This window comes from Seriola lalandi, unplaced genomic scaffold (genome assembly GCF_002814215.2).
Source record: "Seriola lalandi dorsalis isolate HSWRI2012SDOR001 ecotype SW California unplaced genomic scaffold, Sedor1 jcf7180002054939, whole genome shotgun sequence".
NCBI lineage: Eukaryota > Metazoa > Chordata > Actinopteri > Carangiformes > Carangidae > Seriola > Seriola lalandi.
Window position 1 is genome coordinate 1,208,675 of NW_019525659.1, and position 20,149 is coordinate 1,228,823.

Below are 20,149 nucleotides of genomic sequence, written 5' to 3' on the forward strand. Positions count from 1 at the left end.
TGTGTGTAGCGGGGGAATCCGTTTAGATTGCCTTCATGTTTTAATAAAGATGTCGATATTTGGCGCAAGAGGAGGTTAACAATATAATCTGTAACAACATTTTGTCCCCACCTTTAATTTACAGGCAGCGTTGGCAATGTAGCACATTTCCCTGCAATGTCTGTTGTGAAGGGTTTTCAGTTTCAGTCATGCACATACTGTGTGTGCGTGTGTGTGTGTGTGTGTGTGTGTAGGGGGCTCAGGAACGTATTGACAGCCTGCGTCGAGCTGGTGTGATCCATGAGAAACAGCCTGTGGTCTCTACGGAAAACTTCATCGCTGAACTCTTTCCTGACAAGTAAGAAGACTGACAGCAACACACGCACACACACAGGCACACACACACACACAGGCACACACACACAGACACACACACACACAGAGAACCAAAGCTTGCACAGTGAAATAACCAGTTCAACAGCCCTGCAGTGAACAGGGCCTTTAGATTGAAGCTGTAGTCTGTAGTGTAATGGACTGAAAGTTTTCATCTTCTCCACACACACTGAATCTCAGTAGCCACTGACCAGGAAAGCTGGGGCCCCCTCCTGGAGCCACACCTGGGAGGGTGGCTCACCAGTGAGTGTCTGGTGGCCGGACTGACTCATGAGGTCCAGTCGGACACAGCCTGAACGCAGTCATATATATACTGTTTGTCTCCAGGTGGTTTGACATTGGCTGTTTGATCCTGGAGGACCCTGGTTACAGCATCCACATCGAGGTCTTCACTCAGGCAACTCCTCTGGCTCTAGATCACGTCCAACAGGTACTAATCAACAACTCTGAGGCTACATCCACACTAATGTGTTTTAGTTTCAAAACATATCATTATTTACACCTGGTGTCCACACTACTCTGGAATTTTTGAGTCCCTAAAACACTTGTAGAAACGCCCAGTTTTACTTCGGGACTATGTTTTAATCTGGATGGACAGAAACAGAGATTTTGACTAACGAAGTACAAGCGTTAGGCCAGGAACACACTGGATGCATCACGTGTGCATCACAGCTGCGGAACTCCTTGTTTTTCAGTTCGACGCACATGTTAACAGGTAGAAACTTGACACCTCACTATGCATCTCCCAGCACAAACTTCACAACTTCACATAAAACTGAAACCTTCCACTTTAGTTATCTATGTCTAGTCTGAATCTGAATATATGACACAGACATGAAAAAATATAAATATATTTTTTAACCATTGTAGCAGTTGGTTTTTTCTGTCAAAAATGAAGAAATGAATTTATAATGAAGAGAAATCCAACATTCCAGTAACTTGCAAACTCTATGTGGAGAGACAGAGCTGCAGCAGCAACACAGCAGAGATGCAACCAGTGTGAACACACATGACGCAGACGCCACGCACTGGCATTATTGACCGTACTTACTCTTCAGCTTTACTGCTCCTTGTTCATTGTATTTTGTGCAACTAAGCAACCAACTGCAGAATAGACAATCTACTTCCTGTTAGCACCGGTACGCACATGCCCAGTGAACGTGAATGGTCATGTGGTATGTGTTTTCAGATGTGATAGTCTGCACAGAGATGATTTAAAACACTGTTTTAAAATGAAAATGTTTAAGTGTGGATGCAGCCAGACCTGCACAGATGACCCATTCACTTGTACCACAGAGTATCATGGCCACTGTTTGGGAAAAAAACTTTTGTGGATAAAGTTGAAAATTTTAATTATGTAATGCCAGTATAAACTTTTTATTTCAAGTCCAGAAAGTCAGCAAATAGCAGCAAGATGCAGTTTTACAATTGTAACACTGACACAACAATTGTCAATCATCAATTAGATCAGGTCGATTAAATAACATTCAGGTTACACTCGGTTTCATTTCAGTGTCCTAATGTCTCTGATAATATGATTCTTTACCATCGCATCGCTCCATCTTTTCCAAGTCAAATGTAAAAATCAGCTTTTTACATTCCAGATGAAAACAGTCTCAGCTGCTCACTACAACCCAGCAGCCTGTTCAAATAAACACCACGCTTCATACTAGAAATACTTGTCTTGTGAAAGACTTTAAGGTTCTGTAAGGGGTCATCACTGCCACTAGATGTAGACCCCCAGCATCTCAGACATTTCAGGAAATTCTTTGTCACTTTCAACTGAAAGCTGAGTACTGCACTGTCATCTCACCTGTGGGCGGGGCCTGTGTGTTTATAAACATTGGGAGGGCCAACAGTTTAACAGGAGGGACTCACATGCACCAACATGCACATGCCACCCTTCCTGAATTCAGATTACGATGACATTACTTCACTATGTCTTTACATAAAGATCTTGTTTACAGAACCTTTAAATCTTGAAATATTACAAGTGTCTCCTTCATCTTACGTCTTTAGCCGCTTCAGTTTTCAGCCACTGTAGCTGCAGCTTGGTTTATTGTCATTAACGGAGATAAATTTCAGCTTCAGCCTCAGAGAATTTCTTCAGTATCAGTCACTTCTTCCTCCTCCAGTAGCTCATCAACCTGTTCGTGTACCTTTCTCCGTGCAGGCTCACTCCCTGACCCCTCCTGACTACGGCCTGCGCTGGTCGGGTTTGATTGTTCCAGTGGGGGAGGTCCTGGAGCGCAGCCTGCCCAACATCAACAGGACAGACTGGCATCAGGCTGTGACGGGCATGAGCCAGCGTCAGATGATCCACAGCGCCGCCAAAGCTCTGGCTGGAATCTACAAACAGCAGCTGCCGCCCAGGACTGTGTGAGGCTGGAGGGTTCGGGCGACAGGTGGAGACACGTTGGAGTAAAAACCACCTGATGGGACAGCGAAGCTCCTTCCTTCTCCTCCATCAAGCCCTCATCGGTCCTTATGGGGCAAAGCCAAATGCACATTTCTTTAAAGACGCTGGTTGCGACATTTCGCACAGATGTTTCCTGATGTTCAACACGTCAGATCTCAAGTCAAGTCTTTGTCGTCAACTCAGGCTTTAAAGAAAACTTAACCATTAACTTCCTGAAAGATACTCACACATCATGTTTGTTAATCTCAACAACCTTCATTCAAACAGTGGCAATATCTAGTTTCCTTTATGTTATTGTAGAGACTAAAACTCAGACCGCGTCCCAGTTGTATTCTGTGTTCCAGAACACCAACACTTTGACATGACCCTACTGGACCCAATTAGACTTCATATAATGTGGACCTGCCATGACTCAGATACTGTATACTTCACTGTAAACTCACCTTCCCACTAAAGTTGTCTGTGCATTATTTTGGTTATTAATATTCAAGTAACTGAAGTGCTGTTTTGTATCATGTCCTGACACTACTGACAGTTTCAGACCTTAAACAGGATAAAATGTTTCTCTATAGGACTTTATTTTGTTTCTTTCATCAACACACCTGTTTTAACATGTAGCTGTAAATGACTCCTGTGTTTTCTTTGCTCGGAGGCCCCGGGGCCACTTTTAACCCAACATTCCTCCCCTTTGTTATACAGTAATGGTGTTCCTACACTTGTTGCTTATGCTGAATCTATGTAATAATTTACTATGTGGTGATTATTAAGCACAAATGAATTTGGAAACATTCAACATGTAAACTTAACAAGAACTTGAGATCTGCTAAGGCCATGATAGTATCAGTTGATATTGTGCTTTAGTGAGGCATATGCCCATATATTCTTTAAATACCCATGAATCAGTTGGTTAACAGTGAACATGGGGCTCGAGAAGTGGCCAACTAAGAGGAAAATTGCTCTTTGTTTTGAAGCATTAGATGCAGTTGAAATGGCGACATCTGTCGGGCAACCTGTGGTACTGCTTTGTATGTTACTATGAAATTATAATGGAGATGATGATGATGGAGTCCTATAATGTGCAAATTAGTTGCATTTTAGCCCCTCCAGTTCCTTCGTCCTAAAAAAACTGATCTACTCTCCAGTCCACCTTTACAGCCTCGTTGTATTTATACAAACTGTCTCTAACTCCGTCAGAGGAAAGGCTTTGGAAGAAGAGGTCAGAGCTGAATCAAACTACAAGCTGAAGTTTAGTGGTGGTGAGGCTGAAGTCATGTGACCGTGGTATTGAAGTCATGTGACCGTGGTGTTGAAGTCATGTGACCGTGCTGTAGTTGGTTTATAGTCTAACATTAGCTCTTTGTTTCTGCTGATTGTATTGAGGCTTCAAACATCATGAAGTGGAGTTCATTAGTGAAGATGATCCTGCTGAACTAAACCTGTCAGGATCATTAACTGTTGTTTATTTTCTCTAATAATCCAAGAGACAATGTTAAAATCCCATTGGCTTTTAATGGAGGGAACCAGGGGGAAAATAGCTTCAGGGTTGGTCTACAATAATACATCATCCCTGCACCTCTCTGTAGAAGAAGTCTCACTGCTCTAAACTAGATCAGCAACTACAGCCTGATACAAGTGTGGCCTAACGAGAGCTGATTTGTGATTTGTGACCCAGCCTCTCCCTCTAAAGTTTAGTCTGCACCTCCCTTCTCTATGCATATGTCACTGAGTCATTTTCCCTCTGTGTTAATACACCAAAGCCATTTAGAGTCAGTGTATAGCGAGCAACTGGGACGTAACTAGAAAGGTCTGATGGGTCAAATGATGTCATCATGTCTTAGATATGTGTTAGTTTAAAAAGAAAATCTCATAATATGATATATACATATTGATTCTTGCTTCTTTTCCTGCAAAATAATTGCCCACCATAACTGTGCTGTGTGCATCAGGATGCTAACAGTGCAGCAGGATGCTAACATTCACCTGGAATTAGATAAGAAGGAAATTAATTTATTTTCTCCAGTTTCAGGCAGTTGGACACTGTCAGACACAGAAGTTACTAAACACTTTTCTGTTAGTGAAACAACATTCTTCTCTGTACTGTGTGTCCTCTAAATGTGCCTTTTTACGCAAATAAAATACATCACTTTTTCATGCTGGTTTGTATAAGTGCTTGTGCTGTTGAAAATCACCTTCAGTTACTCCAAAAAAAAACCCTTGTAGGTTTGAACCATTCAAATGTCTATTTTTTTGCAAACCAACACAAAGAGAGTCGAGAGACATAACTACTTGTATACTTGCTCATTTGGGTTCATATATGTGAAATGTGCCCTCAGCTCGGTGCTGGACTGGCAGGTTAACTGAGAATCACAGAGCTTGAACACAACTTTATCTTCTACTCACTAAAATCAAATGTGTTTCCAAACTGAGCGTTTTAGATGCTCACAGTCTAAATCACTGCAATCATTACCACATGGTTGTAGTTGAACATTTCATTTTCAGTCAGTGATGGTTATGTGTGACTCCTGTCCATCATGCAGTGCACCATGGGAGAACTGGCGAAGCAGGCACCTGTGGTGACAGTCAGGGGCGGAGGCTTTATGTTTTCAGGTTGTTTGTCCGTCTCATTCTCGTGAACTTGATATCTCAGTAACGCCTCGAGGGAACTTCTTCGAAGTTTGGCTCAAACATTCACTTGGTCTCAAGGATGAAGTGATTAGAATTTGGTGGTCAAAGGTCAAGGTCACTGTGACCTCAAAAAAAACATTTTTGGCCATAACTTATGTGTTACTTATTCATACACCATGACACAATTTAACACAAATGTCTAACAGGATAAAATGAAGAAGTGACGACATTTTATATCCAAAAGGTCAAAGGTCAAGTTCACTGTGACATCATAATGTTCTGCAAAAACACTCGTAACTATATTTACTGTAACTACAACAACACTGGTTGGTGGAGGAAACAACCACCAGGTGGTAATTTTTTTTTTTTTACAATCGGAAAAAGTATTAATTTTTACAACAGAATATGCTTTTTTTAAGTATACAGTGGAAGAAAAAGTATTCCAACACTTATCTAAGTCACAAATGTAGACAAACACAGTGTCTCTAAGCTAATGTAACACAAACTATTCTAATCTTTTGTGTCTTTATTGAACACAGCCATTAAACATTCACAGTGCTGTTGGAAAAAGTAAATGAACCCTTGAATTTAATAACTGGTTGAACCTTGGCACCAATAACCTGAAACCAGCTCTTCACTAGCTGCTGATCAGACCTGACCAATGTTCAGGAGGAATTTTGGATCATCCTTCTTTATAGAACTGCTTCAGTTCAGACATATTGTTAGGATGTCTGGTCTGCATGTTTCTCCTCAGCTCAGTCCACAGCATCTCTACTGGATTAAGGTCTGGGCTCTGACTGGACCACTCCAGAAGGTGGATTTCCTTTGTCTGAAGTCATTGTGAAGTCGATTTACTTTGAAGTTTAGGGTCATTGTTCTGCTGCATCACTCAGCAGGTGGAGCTGCCCTGACATGATCCTGAAGAGAACCTTTATAAACCTGGGAGTTTCCCCTCAATGATGTTGTGAAGCTGCCCAGGTCCAGAGGCGGCAAATTAACCCCCGAATCATGATGCTCCCTCCACCCTGCTTCACCTTTAGGATAATGATGTAGGATATTAGAAGGCAGTGCCCTTTACACCACACACATAGTGTTGCGGGTTTTTCCCAAACAAGTCAACCTTAGTTTCATCAGTCCATAAAACATTTAATTAATGTAAATGTTTTAGCGTTGTTTATAATCATAGTGTCTCTAACTCACACCTCCAATCTGGTCTCATTGACTGGACTCCAGGTTTGATAACTCCTGACTCCAGTTAGCTTCTGATGATGCCATTAGCCGAGGGGTTCACAGACTCCTTCCAACCTATACTGTGATAGTTTGAATGATCTTTTTAATATGCACAAGAGCAAAAGAGTGATTTGTGTGTAATTAGTTAAAATAGATTGTGTTTGTTCATAATTGTAACTTGGATGAGGATCTGACCATAAGGACAAATTTATACATTAATGAAGGTAATTTCCAATGGCTTCACTTACTTTTTCTTGCTTGCCACAACACACTGACAGCTTTTGCAGGACACGACGTGCCCTGTGCTCTTCTTTAACTCTTCTCCACTGCTAAATGATAGTAGATATATTTATTTCAGTGCGTCTACATGGGGTCAAAAATAAACTGAAAAAGAATCTTTCTTTCTTCTCTGACGAGTCTCTGATGAAGAGAGGCAGTTCCTATGGTGTGAAGCAAAATCACTTCCTCCAGGTCTAAACGTTCCAGCAGGACACTTCATCTGTTCAGGTTTGGAGCTAATGAATAAAACTCATCTGCTGAGCTTTCATTTACAGCGGAGGAGGAGCTGCACAGTGTTTTCACATCAATGATTCATTTTGCCTGAGGGCAGAGACTCTGTGTGAGGAGTCAGACTCATCCTGGCTCTGAGAACAAGGTGGGAGTAGTCAGTCTGAAATGTGATCTGATGTGAACCTCCTGTCATCAGCTGACAGCCTGTAGGTCCAATCCTCCGCCACTGGATTCTAACAGATTCCATCTTGCTGAAATCAGTGTGAGGCATTATTTTCCCTGTAGGCACCTGATGATGATGAAGTGGAGTTCAAACCACCGCCTGGAGGAGTGAATGTGAGCAGAGTGGTGTGATGGTGTAACCATAAAACCAGGTGGAAGCTGATTATACACTGAACAAAAGATTAGATAAGATTTCTTCTACAAACACAGGCGCTTTATTTCTCTTCAACCTTCTTCACAGATGTGTTTCAACCTGTGTCGGCGAGAACGTGTCCCTCCACCTGACAGGTGTGTCATATCAACATGCTGAGTACACATGATGATTACTGCACAGGTGGAGGATGAATCTGCTCATTTGATATGATCATGTGATCTGCCATAATTTGATCTGCCAGATGCAACTGTTTGAGCATTAAGATGCTGACGGTGGTTCATTGATAGTAACTGAACAAAAGTGATGAAGCAGCAGGTACAAATGCTGATGATGGAGAAAACAAAGGAAGCTCAATAACTAATGAGACATGAGGCTGAACAGTACAGAGACATGTGGGCTCACTATTTGGCAAGCAACAGGTCACTGTTACCCTTTTTATCTAATGTGATATAACAGCTAATAAATGATTTATAAAGTGTTAACAAGCCAATTAACAACCTAGTTATAAACCATTCATAAATCCTTTATAAGGGTCATCTGATTGTGAAGTGATACTGTTGAATGTCCACCAGAGCTGTTGCCTCTGACATGACCGGTCATTTCACCACCAACCATCTACAATGTCGTCTCAGAGAATGTGGCAGTTAATCCATCCTCCCGCAGACCACATGTAACCACCGCAGGTCATAACCTCCACACTGTGACCTGACTGCAGTTTGTCATCATAATCAACTTGAATGGGTAAATAATCACCTCTGATGGCGTCTGGCACTTCACAGAGGAATCCTGGTTTCACTGTGCAGGGCAGATGGAAGACAGTCAAGTCAAAAAATCCCACACACTGTCTGACTTGCAGCAAACTATTTATTGCAAGGTTTTGGTCGTAGACCTTCATCAGCCAAATGGTTCTCCAACATAAAGGAGCCATCTTAAACAGGAGCCTAACCCCCCATATGAAGTGGAAGATAAATTGAATAGGTGAGTTAATAAAAACATCTTTCATAAATATTTGTACAAAAGTGTCCATCATACATGTATAACAGTCCTCTACTAGGTACATCATATAAATATAATGTCCAGAGGTTCATGCAATATCAACGTAAAACTCAGGTTACATGACCAAAAGTTATATATTCTTATTCATATTCACATTCATACATCCAAAACATCAACATCAAAGATCCGAAAAGGAGCCAGGAAGTGTAGATACATATTCATGTTTTACATATCCAGAAGTGTCTGGAGCTGGATAGAAACATCCTCAAATAAAAAATCTTGGGAGAGGCACCTATTGAAAAATACAAAGAAGACTATTCACAAAAGATATTAACAGAACATTCAAGTTCAGTGTCTAATAAATACATTTACATTTAATAAGCTCATTTTAAAATGGCCTTTTATTGTGACCAGCCTGAGTCACACCTGTGCAATGATCATGACGTGTAAGCAGCATCTTGATATGACACACCTGTCAGGTGGAGGGATGATCCTGCTCTCAAAATCTCAGATGTCTTGTTTCAACTCAAAAACAGAAGTGTGTTTATATAATAATGCATTTAATGCTCTCGACCTTGTTCCTCCTTCTTCTTGCAGACAGGACTCAAAATCTCAGATGTCTTGTTTCAACTCAAAAACAGAAGTGTGTTTATATAATAATGCATTTAATGCTCTCGACCTTGTTCCTCCTTCTTCTTGCAGACAGGACACATGGAATGTGACGTCGGTTCATCCAACACTTTATTCTAGCCATCTCAATAACTGCCAGAGTATGAGTTCCTGAGTACCTGATGTCTATGAGCAGAGTCACTGCTGTGAGCACGACTCCACACACCTGCTGGAGCCACTTATCACTGTCTTCCCTGATGTTGTAGGATTTGTAATGTGGTGCGGAACATTCAGATTGTTTGCAGATCATCAGTTTGTTCTGATGGTCATGAGCAGCTTCTCGTCTGGTGCAGTCGTAACAACCTGGAGCTCAACACATTGAAAAGTTGACACAGGACTTCAGCAGGAGCCGCCAGCTGTCTGTAAGTCCTGCACCAGCACAGTGAGTTCTACCTGCATCATCCAGGTCTACGCTGCAGTCATCAAGTCTGCTCTCTGTACATCAGTCAATGTCTGGATCAGACATCAAACACAACAGGGAAAGACTTCAACAGTCAGTCAGGACCTGTCCTCAATTCAGCACTTGTTCACCTCCAGTCAGGAAACAGGCACAACCCCTCACACGTTGTTTTCAGGTTGTCTCTCCTTCCGTTCGCTAGGACTCTAGAACAAACAGATTAGATTTTGGTGGCTAAAGGTCAGAAGGTCACTTTTTAGCCATTACTCAAGACTTCATACAGAAATTATGACAAAATTTCACACAAATGGTTCATATTGTATATGACTCTGGATAAAAAGGGATGTAACCTGAAACTAGTGGAGGAGGTGATTCTAGTTCTGTGTTTAACTGGACCACGGTCTTTCCCTCTCTGCCTACAGTCACATGAGCCTGTAGTTTGCCTGGTGCAGTGAAATAAATGGAACAAATTGCCTTACATGAGAAAAGATGTGTGTATATAAACATAGAACAATGTTATTTATTATTATCATTATCATAATTAAGTAGGATAAATAGTTCTGCACTCTGTCACATTCACTCTCACTCTCACTGTGTTGATATTGTGGCATTAAATACAAACTGTGATGATGTGTGTTGGTTGCTTTAATATCTGGGTTTTCTTTTTACCTCCACTGCAAAACAGTGTGTCTTTTCCACTACTGATGTTGGGGTGGGGGGGGGGCAGAAGCTGGTAAGGCAGAGCTTGTGTGATGTGGACTGGGCTGATACGCCCCTTCCTCCCAGCGGACCCGGGATGCACCCCAGCCGGCTGTGAGGCTGCAGAGCCTCCGCTCCAGCGCCAGCGCCAGCGCACACGGACACGCACGCATCTTCCCTCTTCCTGGCCGTGTGTCGTGTTTGTCGCAGATGCTGCCGACAGTGAAGCGTGCCAAACGTGCCGGTCCCCTCTGTGACTCCGGACATGGATCCGCCATCCGCGCACACGGACAGAGGTATTCACCAGCCTTCTCACGGAGGTCCAGGGGGATGTGTGCCGGGTGTGTGTGGCCAGGTGTCGGCTGTGTGACTGCGACAGTTGAGTGAAGGTGGCGGTTGGACAGTATTGATAATTGGCTGTGCACTTGTTGAGTGATGTTGATGTTGATGTTGAAGCTTCGAGCACCCTCCACACCTCACCTGTCATGTCTCAGCTCTGTCGTGTGTGACTGTTGCACCTGAAACTATAAGTGATGAGGTTGCAGCGTCCTTGTCAGGTTGATAACTGCTGCCAACTTCACTTTACCTCCCCTCTGCGTTTTCTGTGCTGCACTGAATGAAGCTGCAGATGAATTACTGTCATGCGTTCAGAATAGCTCAGATACCTGGAGCAGCTCGTTCTACCTGTTTTTCTTTTTTTTCCTCCTCTGGGAGGAAGGCTGCAGGACATCCAGGGTCATGACCCACTTCACACAGAATGTAAATGTGCTATGAGACTGCAAGTCACACTTTCGGTTCCTGCTGCATTTCTCTGTGTAAAACACTCACTCAGTTCACATGAAACAGCAAATCTTTGATCTGTTCACTGAGTGAGTGAGCTGCAGGGTAAACTGTCACATTTAGTGGAGACTGGAGACAGTTGCAACACTTTTTGCATTTTACTCAGAGACTAAACTTTTATATATTAAACTTACACATACCTACTAATGACCCATACCATTTAAAGATCAGTACATATGACACATCACTCACTATATTTATTTAAATAGCAGAATTCAGATGTTGCACCTGACCCCAACCCTGGGGACAGTTGCATCACAGAGCAGGGACGGTTGCAACATGTTTGTTTGCATTATTTATTTATTCAATATTTTACATACATTTTTTGTTATAGCTTATAATATTAAACAAAACAGGCAAATATCATAAGACCACGAGAAAATAAATAACTTGTTTTTATTCTCTTATGTGTTAAAATTAACACATATTGTTGCGTCTGTTTCTGTCAGCTTCATATTTTTCCTATTTGGAACTAAAATGTTAAAAACACTGTTGTGTGGTCTGTTGTGATTTGGCTGCTCAGCTTGAAGACAGTTACAATAACTTGTTGCAACCGTCTCCACCCTGTCAGCCATGACAGAACATCATGTGACACACTGACACATGCTAACCAAGTCACTGAGAAGTCAACAACACAATGATTCAAACTAAGTCACTTTTGATTCATTCAAACAAAAGCTCAGGGAAGTTTGACAGAAATACAGCTCATGAAAAATTAGTTACTACTACTAAAGTTAAATTACTTTCATTCCTCCAAAACAAGTTTTTTTCTTCAAGAAATGCAGCAGCAAATTTCGTGGTAATTATCAGGCAATCATGTGAAATACCCTCAAACTAATATTGTACAGTCTCACACAGATTTTATTAGATCTGCACTTGCTGTTTCAGTCCAGTCCATGCATCGTGATGCATTTTTAGTTCAGTTGTGTCAGGTTTAGGAGTGTTAAGGACCCAAATGCAGATAAAACACTTTCAGACACTCGGGTCATTTTCTCTGCACCATTTCTCTGTCTTTTAGCGCGAGCACAATGCATGATGGTATATATTGCTTGGTTATTGACCATCGGTTGTACACTACTTTTCACGATGCATATGAGTCCACTATATAGGGTGTAATAATTTTGGCTATACATTCAGACAGCACTACAAAATGGCAAACTCCCTATATAGTGGACTATGGACTATATCAGACACAGCCAGAGATTTAGATACACAAGGGAGGCAAAATAAAACAGGAAATGAAACAAATGTCCAAACATAAAGAGTCCAAAAGTGTTAGGGCAGACCATGACAAGTTCTTTTCATGAGATAAAAATATAGAACAACAAGCCTTATCCTTTATGACAGAGTTCAGTGTCATTGACTCAGGTTACTAAGGGCAACAGCTGCATGCATCATCGCCTTCTTTCAAACCTGTCTGGCAAAAGCAGCGATGCATTTGTAATTGCACTGTGATACAACAGAACGATGACAAGAAGTGCTTGAGTTAAACCCGACAGGAAGCCATTTAATTCCTCTGGAAACAGCGTCACCACATCATTCAAATCCAGATCGCATTACACAGTGTCCATGTTGAATACAATGACAATGATGTCCTTCACTTTACATATAAACTGTCATGTCAGCGATTGTACCGTGAAGCGGACAGTATTGTCTGCTCCACTTAAGCTCTGCTTGTATTTCACCTTGTGCGTTTTTCCTGTCCCTCTGGATGCAGAATGTGTTTTCCTATCTGTTTTCAGGATCCAAACTGAAACAGGAAAAGAGGCTTTTATCTGCTTCTGCACTCTTTTCCAAATTGCCCCGACTACAGCCACATCCAATTTTTGGCAACAAGAAAATGGTGGCAGCACCTGGGACAGCTCACAATGATGTATGAGTGCGAATTTCAAGCCGACTTCAGGGCGTTTGTGTCAGATCTAAGGAATTTGTCTTGGACAGGAAAATCACTGAACATCTTATAGTTCGGTCCTAAAATGGTGCAGTGTGTGTTGTGTGTTGCTGGCTCCTTGCTAATGCTGGAATCAATGATGTTGAGTGAGATGTTCACAAAATACTTCACATTTGTCTGCTCATGTTAGTGAAGACATTAACCCTAACCCTTAACTCTAATATGTGCTCAAACTCCTGACTCTAGACGACTCTTGTGTGAATGCAGTCCTTGTACATGTTTTTTATTCCATCAACATTGCAATTAGAAACCATAATGTTATTACTGCGCTGCTCGAAGAACTGAAAAATGACATTTCATTTATCCACTCGTGCACTGGAACTACTTTGTATCAAATGCCCTGCACATCATTCACTTCCATTGTATCAGGGTGGAGGCAAATTCTCAAAACCTGGATAAATAAAACCAAAACTACCTGAGCAAACAAATCATGAGAGGTCAATGTGTAAATAAGTTTTTGGGGGTTGTCAGTAGGTACGTCAAAGGTCAAGGTCACGGTGATATCACAAATCGCAGATTTGGCCTTGTGAACGCGATATCTCAGTAATGCTTTGAAGGAGTTTCCTCCACATTAATAAAAACATTCACCTGGACTCAAGGACAAACTGATTGGATTTTGGTGGCTAAAGGTCAAAGGTCAAGGTCAAGGTCATGGTGACCTCACAAAACATGATATTGGCCTTGTGAACGCAATATCTCGTGAACTCTACAAGGGAATCCCTTCACATTTGGCACAAACATCCACTGGGACTCAAGGATCAACACAATCAAATGGTTCATATTTTATATGACTCTGAATAAACAGGGATGTAACCTGAAACTAGTCTAAGTGGTAATTGTAGTTTGTCATCTGAGTGAGCTGACTTTGAAACGTAAAGAACTTTGTGACTATGATTTGTTAACAGTTCTTGGTCCTGTGTCTATCCAGACAATGAGGTCCATCTAAAAGGGCTGGGCCGGGCCGGAGTGAAGAGGATGCCACAGCTCCCCCTGTGGGATCTGCAGTGCCACTGTCCTGCCCCCACCACACACTTCTCTTCCTGGATGATGGAGGGAGAGCCCTTCACCTCTGCATTTTCCTCTCTGATGTACTCCGCTGGGGGACACTTCGTTGCCCTGTCCTCCTCCTCCTCGTCTTCCTCCTCATCCTCTACGGATTCAGCTATCACTGCCATGTCGCTGGAGCAGAAGACAACTTTTGCCTTGGTTATCTTCCTCTTTGTTTTCCTCCTCATCCTCATCGTGCGATGCTTCCGTATCCTGCTGGACCCCTACCGGAGTATGCCAACCTCCACGTGGGCAGACGGCCTTGATGGTCTGGAGAAGGGCCAGTTCGACTATACTCTGGCCTAGGCTTCTACACCGGACATCCAAACACTTTAGTGGATATTTATGTCCACACACAAACCAGTCTGTGGTGACATTCTTGTTCATGCTGCCTTTTTGGTGTGTGCCAACAGAGCTTTTATCTCATGCTCAAGCTAACTGAACAATAACCAGTTCAGAATAAGCATATTATGGATGTATTTTACTCTCATCCTACTCTACATGGATCAAATGGACGTCACACTGGCCTGGCCGACTCTTGAGTCTTAAAAATGGACATCTTGATTAATTGGTGGTTGGTTTAGTTATTCTTATGTTCAGCTTGATGACAAAGTGAATTTCAGCTTTGCTTTTACAGATGCTAGGTAGAGCTAGCTAGTAATGTGGACAACGTATTTGGCCACATTACTAGCTAACTTGTGCAATCTCAGAATTTACCCTGAACTCCAGCTCTTTATGTTACTTCCTTTTCTTCTCCTTTCTATTTTTTGCTTGTCTCATTAAACCAAGGTATAAGTGTGAATTTTTTTTGCTCAATTTGAAACATTTCTAACTCTCATGGACTTTGCCTCGATTTGTGCCACCTAGAACAAATCAGCCTGTGTTCCTGTCCCCTTGCATCTTTGCACAGAATTTATATAAACTTTTGTCGCCTACAGAATTGCTTTGTATTCAGTCTGAATACACCTCTAGGTATCTGGGCTGGGTATTATTTGAACGTTTTTAATACTGATGCTAATGTGAGTTTTGCTACTGACTCCAAAATTATACTTTTTTTTACCTCACTGACCCATTTTCTTAGGAAACCTTTTTTTCCATTTGACAAAAGAAGCCAAAGTTCAACACTCTCAAAATAGCTTTTCTTAAATGAAATACAGTCTAAAATTGGAATATTACTATTCAAATTGGGAACTATCTGATTATAGGAGTAAACAAGATTATAAACCATTTGTTTCCAGCTTTGGGTACGTGACAGTTTTTGATACTAGAGACAGTAATGAGTTTTGATACCCGGCCCGAGGGTTGATTGCACTTACAAGTTTTAGAGACAGGCACAAAGGTGATAATGGACTTCTTCACTTGAAATATTGATGATTTGGTGGCTGGTTTGACCAAACTTAGCATCCTACAGTATGTACTGTATGTCTACTACACTGTGTCTCCTGGAGGATATGAACTCACACAAACATTTTCTAACTGAAACTAGAAAACAAGGTGACAATTTCACAGTGACAGTCCCTGTGCAAATTTCTGTGCCACTCCTTCTGTCAAACTGTGAACTGTTTACAGTGTCAGCACTTCAGTGAGAAAATCCTATTGAGACCAGAGGCAGACTGTTTGTCAGAGATGACCTTAGGAGCCTCACACATACAGGGTAGCTATTTTTCTTCACCACACCTCACTGTCTTGCGCTGTGATGTGCTAAGCTGCCAAATATTAGCTTATATACGAGCTTAAAGGCTGACTAAGCACTATGAATGTTCACTTTATTACACTGTTGATTTATCCTTGGCCCATTTTATGCATTTATTGTAGCAGAAGTTATTTTTATTTTTCAATGGAAAATCCAGTAATTCTGTCCACTTGACCCCCCAGAAATCTGTGAAACATTTATAATGTACCCTGGGACACTACACTCCCCTCTACCCCACCCAAACACATGTATGCTTACAATACATATAAATAAAGCAATCAACTGTCAGCAGTCTGGGTGGGGGACGAGCTGGACTGAAGTCACTGTTCAAGTCACGTTATGCTTGAACTAATTTGCAAGAAGTGTTGTCCAACCATGCTAGAAATCAAAAGTGTTTATCTGCTGGAGTGTACTGACAGCAAACTGTTTCCAATTTCAGCTGGAGAGGGGTCATGCTGGGTCATGGGAGTGATACGTGAGCCGTTACCAGCTGGCTTTAAGTTCAAAATTAGAGTTATGTTTGTAGCTGTGGTTCTATGAATTCTAGGTGACAGCCAGATGCAATATCTTGACATTAAAGAAGCTATTTGTAAGTTTTGCCATTGCTACATAGCTAACATTACCATTAACAGCTGTTTACTTACCGTCAATAAGAAACATTGTGAGTACAACATCAAATTTAATTCCTGTACTCACCAAAAGCTGTCTCCAGAGGTGGAAACAAACACCAATGTTAACACTCGTCTCTATCACATCTTTTCTTCTACTGAAGTTAGCATGCTAACCAGCTAGCCCCGGCCCGTATCAGACCATGTTGTCACTTTCTGATAGCGACTCAAAGTAGCCTCCAGTCTGTCCTGAAGATGTAGCTGCTCAGAGGACGTATTATAACCTCTTCTCTTGTAAGTGCAACATTGGCTGAAGCTCTTGTCAAGCCACAATCACCACCACCCGCTCCCAGCAAGAAACCATGTTTGGCGACAGAGAAAACTTCCAAATAGACTCTTTAAAGGAGCTATTTGGAAGTTTTGTTATTGCTACATAGCTAAAGTTAGCATTAGCAGCTGCTTACTTACCAGTCTAGATGAAATGTTTTGAGTTCAGCATCAAACTTCATTCCTTTACTCACCAACAGCTGTCTCCAGAGGTGGAAAGAAACACCAATGTTAACTTTTGTCTCTATCATATCTTTTCTTCTACTGAACTTAGTATGCTAACCAGCTAGTCCTGGCCAGGATAGTGACTCACTGTAGCCCCTAATCTAGCCTCCATTTACAAATAGCGCCTTCATTTGTCAGTTTTGCTATTGCTACAAAGCTAACATTAGCATTAACAGCTGTTTACTCACCAGAAGAAACTTGAGTTCAGCATCAAACTTCATTCCTTTACTCACCAACAGCTGTTTCTAGAAAGCAACGCTATTAACTCTTGTTTGACTTATGTCTTTTCTTCTGCTCAAGTTAGCATGATAACCAGCTAGCCCCCGTCTTTTCACTCTCTGATAGCGACTCAGTGTAGCCTCCAATCTGCCCTGAAGACGTAGATGCTCAGAGGACGTATTATAACCTCTTGTATTATAAAAATAACAATGACTAAAGCTGTTGTCAAGCCACAATCACCACCACCTGCTCCTGACAAGAAACCCTGTTTGGCAGCAAAGAAAAACTTTAAAACATATGAAAATGGCTAAAAATGTCAGACAGTAGGAGAGACAGAGGAAGAATGGGGCTAATTAATGTGTTGGTTCAAATACATTTGTAGAATTTGTCATTAAAATGGGGTGTGAAGTTGTTATGAAGACAGTTTTTTTACCTTTTTGTTTTTGGTATATTGACATGAAACACTAAAACTTGACAGCACTCTTGAAGATGCAGGTCTATAGTTTTACTTTGTTACTTCCTTAGAGAAACATTTTAACCAGGGTTTTACACCAACAGAGTATCAGATTCAGGTTGATTAGCCATGCAAAAGCAGTTTTACCATCATTTTGTTATAGTTTAAAGTTCTCCTATATGCAGATGAGCTCACATATAAATATCATTTTAAGCCTTGTGATGCATTTCAATTAATGCATATGCATAAACAAGCAGCGACATTGTTCTCATACATGCTCACATACTTTGTAGATATGCCCGCCAGGGGGCAGATCATGGCTGACACTGGGATATTGTCCTTTTTGCACAGCCTAAAACATAACGGTGGCACTCCAGAAAGTTACGTGACTGTTACTGTCGAGATTACAGCAGAAAACTGTGATCTGTGACAAACTATTTGTTTCACTGCGAAGCTTTTGCCCTTTTTGAGTTTAATAAAAAGATAATCACTGACCTGCTGCTGGTGTAGAAAATCACAGCTTTAATTAAAAAGGGGTAATGTGGAGTCATTTTAAGAAGGTGTCAATTGTGAGTCCCTCTACCAAAGAAATATCTGAGAGATTTTTGTTGCAGTTTTTTGCCGGTTCATACTGACTAAATACCATACAAACCAAGGCAACTTTTAAGACTTAAGATTTTTGTCCCATTTGCTTCCAGTTTGTAATGGCCAATTTACTATTTTTAGTTTTCTGGCGGTACCATCCTCTTTCCACATGTTGCCAATGCAGCTACAGCAGAGAACATGTCACTATGGCATTGACATTTAAGTCAGCTTTGGGCGCAATTCATTTATTTCAATTTACATTTAACACTAATGTTTAAAACTGTGCAACATGTGTGATTCATTCATTTATAGGTAAAATGTGACGCTTGGACCTTCTGCTGGTTTGAGAACAGATTCATTTGGAATTTTCGAATTTTATTGACTTTTAAGTGCCATGTGAAAATATGCAACCAACAAATGTACATGGACCTTACTGATATATATATATATATATCATGCTCAATGCTCTGAGTCTGCAATGGTAAGTACTGCTTCCATTAAATCAGCATCCCACCAAAAACAATAGAGGTTTCTGAATGTTTGTAACAACCTGAGTTTTCCTACAGAGCTTATTAAGGTTTCATTTCAAGACATATTAAAATAGTAATGAAAAACAATCAATTTTAATTACATTAGTCATACTTTAACAAGATTTTGAACAGTGTCATTTTCATGTTATTGCTGGTAAGGGTTTCAACCATGTGAATAATAATGAATAATGCACTGCTTACAATCTAACAACACAAATGATAAGTGTTTCTTGAATTTTGATGGATAACTTTTGAAGAATATTTGAATTTGCTGTTTAAATTAATGCACAAATTTTTTAAGGTGGCATCGTCAGAGAAAACCAGGGTGCTCTGCATGCAATGAGAATCATATGATACTTTAATGCTGTGGTCCTGCGTTCATGCCAAATACTGCGGTGTTACTACTGTGACAATGATAATGCTTAATTTCACTTGCATCTTTTTTTTAATGGTTGGGTTTTCAGCCTGAGGCTCTATGGATGGCAATGTCAGTGGGTTTTTTTTTTTTTTTAAATAAACTTTTATTGAAAAATAGCAAACAAACAGAGTCAGGTGATGACACAAAAATCTGAATTACAGTAACACAATGGACAACAATGTTACATTATAACATTAAATAAAGTACAAACATTTCATATCATATAAATTAATATATAATACATTTTACAAGCTTTCCTGTTATAGTGGACCATGTGGATGTACTGCTTGTAATCTACTTCAAATATGAAGAAACATGTACAGGATTTGAGAATTTACATTTATTAGTCAGTGTGTTTTTGCCAGCAATAAAATTAAGGATATATAATTCACTGGCTTTAACAAAATATTATTGAGTAAAAAATAATCAAAACAGATAGATAGCATTATTACGAATATCACGGTTATTGGACTTTACATGGGCTACCAAACACAATATGTATCAACATTAAACCCTCAACCGAGGATCCTATATATTCTATATGAATAGGAATGTTCCATATGCAATATGAAACCTTACATCAAAAGCTTCTACTACAACAAAAATCTATAATAATAATAATAAAATAATTTCATTATTGTTGTTATAAAATTGTTTTATATTATTATTATTATTAATAATAATAATAACTTGTGGACTATGGATTTGGACTGCCCTCAGCATTCCCAGACTGGACAGTTGGATTCAGCCGTTATGAGAAAAGTCAGGCGGCGCTTGTTTTTTACACCGTGGCGGACGGTTTCAACAAACGGGCTTATACGCTTATACGCAGAAACTGACTCCGCCTGCTCGGGAGAATTCGGCATACGTCGGTCAGGTCTCAAGCAAACCCAAAAGTTAAAGTTGAAAGACGCATTGCGTCGAGCTACGCCATTGGCTTGTAGATCCCATCGTAAAAT

The 20,149-nt window shown here is 40.7% G+C and overlaps 2 protein-coding genes across 2 annotated transcripts in view; both read left to right on the top strand.

Annotated features, from left to right (window-relative positions):
* prrc1 (proline-rich coiled-coil 1) overlaps positions 1-4,940 on the top strand; it is a 12,190-nt gene extending 7,250 nt beyond the window's left edge. The window contains exons 7-9 of the mRNA XM_023397901.2: positions 234-337; positions 700-802; positions 2,546-4,940. Coding sequence (XP_023253669.1) covers positions 234-337; positions 700-802; positions 2,546-2,755 — 417 coding nt within the window. The 3' untranslated portion in view covers positions 2,756-4,940. The remainder of the gene's footprint in view (positions 1-233; positions 338-699; positions 803-2,545) is intronic.
* A 5,517-nt stretch (positions 4,941-10,457) lies between these two features.
* ctxn3 (cortexin 3) lies at positions 10,458-14,933 on the top strand. Its single transcript, XM_023397859.2, has 2 exons — positions 10,458-10,589; positions 14,013-14,933. The coding sequence occupies exons 1-2, from the start codon at positions 10,559-10,561 to the stop codon at positions 14,435-14,437; spliced, it is 456 nt and encodes a 151-aa protein (XP_023253627.1). The 5' UTR covers positions 10,458-10,558; the 3' UTR covers positions 14,438-14,933.
* Positions 14,934-20,149: the final 5,216 nt, after the last annotated feature.